At 44.6% G+C, this 7,124-nt stretch overlaps 1 protein-coding gene across 1 annotated transcript in view; it reads right to left on the minus strand.

The window, feature by feature from the left end:
• CEP104 (centrosomal protein 104) overlaps window positions 1–7,124 on the minus strand; it is a 44,393-nt gene that overhangs the window by 13,949 nt on the left and 23,320 nt on the right. Inside the window, exons 11-15 of the mRNA XM_017542695.2 lie at window positions 6,716–6,883; window positions 5,868–6,041; window positions 3,660–3,836; window positions 2,714–2,920; window positions 2,195–2,302 (exon numbers count right to left, since the gene is read on the minus strand). Of these exons, the coding sequence (XP_017398184.2) occupies window positions 2,195–2,302; window positions 2,714–2,920; window positions 3,660–3,836; window positions 5,868–6,041; window positions 6,716–6,883 (834 nt within the window). The remainder of the gene's footprint in view (window positions 1–2,194; window positions 2,303–2,713; window positions 2,921–3,659; window positions 3,837–5,867; window positions 6,042–6,715; window positions 6,884–7,124) is intronic.

The following is a 7,124-nucleotide window of genomic DNA, read 5'->3' on the forward strand; positions in this document are numbered from 1 at the left end:
AAAAAAAAAAAAAAAAAAATTCCACCTTCAGCCGCGCCCTCTCTCCACATGGGTTTCCACCTGCTGCTGCACATCCTGCGCATCTAGCTCTAACCCTACCCTCCTGCCTTAGCCTCTTGAGTGGCTGGGATCACAGGTGCCCACTGCCATGTCTGGGTAAGTTGTTTTTAAAGTTTCAGTAGAAACGAGGTCTCACTATGCTGCTTAGGCTCGTCTTGAACTTCTGAAATCAAGTGATCCTCCTGCCTCGGCCTCCCAAAGTGCTGGGATTATAGGTGTGAGTCACTATGTCTGGCCAAGAGTATGACTTTAGAGCCAGAAAAGTACTTAGCAGGTGAATTCTGAAGGTTCTAGAGACGAAGGAGCGATGGTTGCACAGCAGTGTGAACGCACTCCACGTCACCGCACTGTGCGCTTAAAATGGTAACATTTATACTGTGCATATTTCACCCCAGTGAAACAAGAGAAAAACCATCCTGTCACTCTCCTGGGGGAGGCCTTCACCAGGCCCTGTGTGGGTGCAGGCCAGCACTGGCCCCGAGGCCCCGACATGCTGCAGTAGGGACCCACTGTCTGGCTCTTTCTCCCTTGTCTGCTCCTCCTTGGAGCCCCAGCCCCCTGAGGGTGGGACTTTGCTTTGCTGCCTGCTGTATTTCCACAGCCAGATGGTGCCTGGCACAGAGAGGCACTCCATAAACACCCAGCCAATGAGCACAGCTGCAGGCTCTCAGGACGGCTGTGTGGTGGCCGTGCAGCCCATCAGCACAGGCGACCCCAGGACAGACAGTCTTGGGAACAGCTCCTCGGTGGCAGCTGCATCGGGAGCCAATGCCACCAGATCCTGGGCTGTGGGGAGGGAGGCGGGAAGCAGGTGCCTGAGATGGGCTTAGTGTGCGCCAGCTTGTGGCTGGAGGGAGGTCCCTTCAGTTTGAGACATCTGTGTTCTCGTTTGTGTACTAATCACAATGAGGGTGTGCTGAGCCACTGAGGGTCACTGAGAACACGGAAGTGGTCCACACCATGACGCACTACCTGAGCCAGAGGCTCGCTCCCTCCCAGGCTCTGCTGCCTCCTTCTGCCTCGTGTCCCTTTCTGATTGTGACCCTGATGTTCCAGCATTTGGTGGAAATGTCACTGTGACATTTGTACCCATTTTTCTTTTCAAAAAAAATTTTTGTAAGAACACTTGACATGAGCTCTGCCCTCTGAACAGCTCTGGGTACGCTGTGCAGCTGGGCGGGCTGCAGGCCCAAGGTGCACAGCAGATCCCAGAAGTCATTCATCTGGCATGGCTGAAACCTCAGGTCAGCTGCACGGAAACTCCCTGTGTTCTGCCGCCTTTTCTGTTCTATTTTCTTTCAACTGAAGGAAACTTAATGGTAAAATTAGTGAGTGTTATGAAGCTAATTCATAACTCAGAAGCAGGGAGGTTGGAAAGAAACACATTTATCTCTGTTCCCAGTACATATGACACCCCCCACCCCAGGCTTAAAGAGTAAGGGCTCACTGAAACTGAAGGTTGACCTGAAATCTCCCTTTTTTTTGAGAGGGAGTCTCGCTGTCACCCAGGCTGGAGTGCAGTGGCACAATTTTGGCTCACTGCAACCGCTGCCTCCTGGGTTTAAGCGATTCTCCTGCCTCAGCCTCCCGAGTAGCTGGCACTACAGGTGCCTACCACCATGCCCGGCTAAGTTTTTGTATTTTTAGTAAAGGCAGAGTTTCACTGTGTTCGCCAGGCTGGTCTCCATCTCCTGAATTCATGATCCGCCCACCTTGGCCTCCCAAAGTGCTGGGATTACAGGCGTGAGCCACTGCGCCCAGCCAAAACCTTCCTTTTTTAATGCACTGAAGTCAAATAGTCAAACTGATTTTTCTCTTTTGCCTCTCAAGGTGGCTGGAGAGCTGTGGAGGAGACCAGCTCTGTGCCTGCAGCCCCTGGTCCCCTCCCTAAACATCTGCAGCAGCTCACATCAATTCTGACAGAGGATAGAGGGGCAGGAAGGGTGTCTGCCACCCAATTCCAACTCTGCATGGAAGGCTTCCGTTCTCCACCCCAAAACTAACCTAAAACCAGAAGGAATCAAGACACTCATTTGTATAATCCCATGAAAAATAAGTCAAGTACAACGTGGATCTATATAGCAAAATACATCGCTGCTAAAAGCACACAGGTGAAAGCTGTGTTAATTCCAACCTCAACTTCAGCCTGAATTTCCTTCAGCGCTGCCAGCTGCCCTTGTAAAGCTTTTATTTCTTCTTTCTTTTGCGTTTCTGCTTCTTCTGTAGCTGCTTTTCTCTGTGCCTGTAAGAAAATTATTCTTCCATTAGAATAGCTTGTTAGGGTAATCTTAGACGCTGGGAGACAAATTATGGCATATCAACTATGTTTTTTATAAATTATAAATTATAATATTCACTAAGACTAATAATGAGTTAGAAGTAAATCTTTTCAGTGGATTTCATCGATGTTTGTTGGTAGATACACCTGCCATGTCCTCACAGCTATCATCATGCCCGTTTGCAGCCTGGGAGCCCGAGGGTCTCACCGGCAGAAAGCGGAGGAGTGGGATCTGAAGGCAGGAACCAGTGTCCTTAGCCAGTAAGCCTGGGCTTCCCATACACATGGCTCCTTAAAATATTTAGTGACTTATTTATGCACCAAGTGATTTCTTCAACAAAGGATGAGGTCATAACCTCACGAAAGTTAACTTACCTTCATCTCAGCATCTGTAGGTCGGCCATCTATTTTAGCAAATCCGTCAAAAATTGTTTTGTAGAGAATGTTCTTGCGCGTGTTGCTGTCGTCTGGAGGAAGATACGCCAGGGCAGAAGCCTGGTGCTGTCTGTACATGTCCAAAATAATTCTAACCGCTGTCTCTCGGACCTCATACACTCTATGCTCCAGGGCACTCACTGAAAACTAAAAATAAAATTGGGAGGGGCTCTTGTTACTGATTCTTAAAATAACGAAATTAATTTCTTTCAGCATTCAAAAAATGTACATTATAAACATTTGAAACATAAAGAAAAAACATCCATATTAAGTATCAGGAAATCCTTCAAACATAAAACCTCATGGATCTACCGTCTCGATGTGACCCCTGCTGTAATTTCATCACGCTTGGTTTGGGTCATTTAAAGAAACAGAACACTATGGCTGTAGTGTCACTACATCCCCTGTATGTCTCTGGGGCCCATGATTTCTCACCCTCCTTGGAGGTGTGCACTCCTGTGTAGCTGACGTGCAGATTTTGGATTTCGGATGCTCAACCAGTAAGTATAATGGAAATATTCCAGACTCCAAAAACAATCTGCAATCCTAAACACTCTGGTCTTTAGCATTTCAGATGAGGAGCGCCAAACTGTACCTGATATTCTCCACCACACTGTTTTTATTGTCTCTTAAAAGACAAAGACATGTTTTTTATGATTTGTTTCTCTCCACGGACAAAGATCTTCACAGATCACGCACCACTGAGTTGGATTAGACAGCAGGATGAGTGTGGGGGTCCCCATCTCTTGGATGAAACACTGGCTATTTTTCTGAGATCACTGTTTCATTCATTCATGGACCAAATGCTGATGAGACCCTCGCCGGGCTCCAGGCACTGTGGTGAGGGCCGGGCTACGCTGGCGTGTCACACTCGAGGTCCGCTTACCTTCATCACGTTGTCGACTGTGAAGCCTGAGCTCCCGGTGCCCAGGTCTTTCAGCAGCCGGGCCAGGAGGTCCATCTGACTCATCGCCAAATGAACCGAGGAGTTTGCTTTCAATGGCTGCACCAGGTAGGAGGGAATAATTTGGAGAGACTTAACTTCTTTAAACAAAGCCATTTCCTGTGAAAGCCAACGGAACTGGTTAATTTTTAGTGGAAAAAGCTGGAGGCAGTTTAGTACAATTGAGCACGATCTTAAACTAAACATTGAAGAGAAAAATAGGGATACAGGATGATAGCGACAAACAGCAGTAAGATCACCCAGCTGTAAGCCTGTATTTCTATTTAAAGCCTAACAACCATTAGAAATGAAAACCTGAGCCACAGGAAATAAAGCCATGAAGAATAAAACAAGTTCATGACCGATGAAAGCTTTACAGAAAGGGTAACTGCAAACTAGAAGGTGTTTGTTCTCAGTATTCTTCAACTTCAAGAAAAAGGTTTCCTCATTTCTAAAATTCTAAAAGAAATTATAGCTGCTGCTAGAATCATTGTTATTTTAGTATTTTTTAAATATTAGCCAAGGGTGTAGCCATGTAAGATTCTGCAGTGATATGACTGCTAGTGGGCTGATGGAAAAAGTAAGTACCATTACATATTTAATGTCTTAAACAAACACGTCTTTATATAATTAAGATATTTACCACTTAATTGACCAGAGAAAAAAATAAGATACTGATGCATTAAGTTGTATCAGAAATAAACCTGTTTTTAATAGGTTTGTAGGTCCTATCATCTAAAATAATCTCTCATCTTGCTGGCCTGATTCACTCTGTATCTAGGCCTATGAGTGACTCCGTACAAATGTAAAAGGTAAGAGAAGAGCATTCTCCAGGGAAGTAAGGACAGTAAATTCCTTAACGGCAAACAGATGCTGTGAGTGTGTGTGTAGTCTGCTGAGTGGCACACACTGGGGCACAAGAATTGTAAACCTCGAGAGATTTCTTTAAGGTTATCTCAAATAGAGGTGACATTTTAGCACCACCAAACTGCTCAGAAGTTAATGCAGCTTGAAAATAATCAAATGAAGTAATAACATGCGCTCATTTGCAACAAAGCTTTTGAGGGATGAGCCCTCCCACCTCCAAACTCTAGCTGCCTTAACCAGGAGCGTATTGTAGCATCTCAGCACCTCAGCACTTCTCGCCTTTTTATTAGCATTAGTTTTCCTCATTTACTCCGAAAGTTTTAAGTTTATTAAATGAAACTAGATCTGTGGTTCCTCTTATTTTGGAGCAATGACCCCTTTGGGAAACTGTGAAAGCTTTGGAGTCTTTTGTTTTTGAGACAGAGTCTTGCTGCCACCCAGGCTGGAGTGCAGTGGTGAGATCACGGCTCACGGCAGCCTCAACCTCGTGGGCTCAAGCCTCTGACCTTGGCCTTCCCAGGAGCTGGACTACAGGAGTACACCACCACGCCTGGCTAATTTTTGTATTTTTTGCAGAGACAGAGTCTCTGTTGGCCAGGCTGGTCTCGAACTCCTGGGCCCAACTGATCTGCCCTCCTTGGTCTCCCAAAGTGCTGGGATTACGGGCGTGAGCCACTGCATCCAGCCTGGATGCCTTTTTAAGAAGGATCTGCACATCACAACACTTTGTGTAAAACTTAAGTAACTGATAGCTTTCTTAAGCCCAAAGGGGGACTCTTAACTAAGAACTCCTGGACTAGACGAATTCAAGAGCTTATTTGAAGACAGCAAATATATTTTCACATGATGGTGCAGGACTGTGTGCCCCAACCTCTCACATTTCTCTCTACCTCAGTATTTCCCACCATGTCCAGCCTAGAGGAGGCACGTTTGGTGAAAGAATGAAAATATTTCCATTAAGACAGTTATATTTTTTATTTCTTTACCCCCCAAATGTTCTATTTTGGTATCGTTTCTGTATATTTTTATTTATCTAATACATTAATGGCGTATGTTGGATAAAAGAAACATGGGAAAAACCAAACCGTACATTGTAACTGAAGTTTACGTCTAAGATAAAACTGATCTTTTAGAGCATAAGCGAAGTGTGATGGTGAATCCCTAAGCATCATTTTCACACTCTTGAATAGAGACAGAAGAATCTTTTAAGGTGTTAAGAAAGCCAGAGAGCTATAAGAATATGCTTATTATCTACTGTTTCAAATGCTATGGTGAAGTTCAGACCTGAATAAAATTTGCAGCTGTGACACGGACACGGGCAGAAGAATCTCCAGTTCTGGTGAGCAAAACGGGAACGGTCCTTTCCACACAGTGAGCTGTTTCGAGTTTAATCAGTTTATGTTTGGGTATATATTGTGTAATGATCATTTTCAACAATTTCAATGAAGCCTGAAAGACCTACGAGAAAAGTAATAAACACGGATGAGTTACTACAATGGAATTCTACCAAGAGTAAACGTGGAATTTATTATCAGTAATACATATGAACATTAGATTGAAAATTACATCTTGTCTGAAACAATGAAAATGGTAAACTGAAAACTGCTTTCTAAACACAGTACCCTGCATATAGAGGACATATGCTATATTTCACTGTGTCATAAATCACCCCATGTCCTCCCTCCACACCACATATCTAACATGCCTGCTTCAGTGGGTAAGCCCATCTGTGCAATGTTCATTCCTAGGCCCGTTCAGCATTAGAAAAATAGTAACGCTCAACCTCAGCAGGTTTCATGAAGAGTTAAAATGCAAACTGAAGATGTGGTGGTGCTGAACCAGGCCTCTACAAACACCTGGCTCTGCAGACCATGGAAAAGCCAGCACTGAGTGCTCAAGGCCAGAGATAATGGCCCAGGCAAAGGCAGGTTTCCCAAACCCGTCAGGTCAGATCAGTTGTACAATATATTGCTCTTGCTAGAGAACCTCATTCCTTAGTGATTCTACTGGGTTAGAGCTGGTGACCATGTCAGCGACTAACTGGTCATCTCTCAAGCTGCTCTGGTCTTCTGTGGTATGGTGCATAATCTCATCCATGGACTGTGGAGCCAGCGCCAGCTGAGGGCACTCACGGAGGTCACAATGTCCTTTATGGCTCTTCGAACAAGAAAGATGGACGCTCTCAGTGTGTTTTTCAAATCTTCTTTTGGGGTCCCAACAGGTATTTCCATCAACTTCCTATACAAAGCAAGCAATGCATCCTCTCGGTAGGACCACGTCTTGGAATAGGCCCCAGCAACCTGCCACAAAACAGGCGGCATTGGCATGACACCACACAGCCATCCTCCAACACTACACAACTTGAAGGCTTTTTTTTTTTTAAACTAAAATGATTCATTACTAATAACAGAACTTTTACAAGTAAATATGCATATTTAGAGAAATAACTTTTCTGGTAAGGAAAATTTAAGACGTTTAAATATGAAAAGTATCAAAAGCTCCATGAAAAACATTTTAAAGCTGAGAACATGGAGAAAACCC

This window comes from Cebus imitator, unplaced genomic scaffold, assembly GCF_001604975.1.
Source record: "Cebus imitator isolate Cc_AM_T3 unplaced genomic scaffold, Cebus_imitator-1.0 Scaffold145, whole genome shotgun sequence".
Lineage (NCBI taxonomy): Eukaryota > Metazoa > Chordata > Mammalia > Primates > Cebidae > Cebus > Cebus imitator.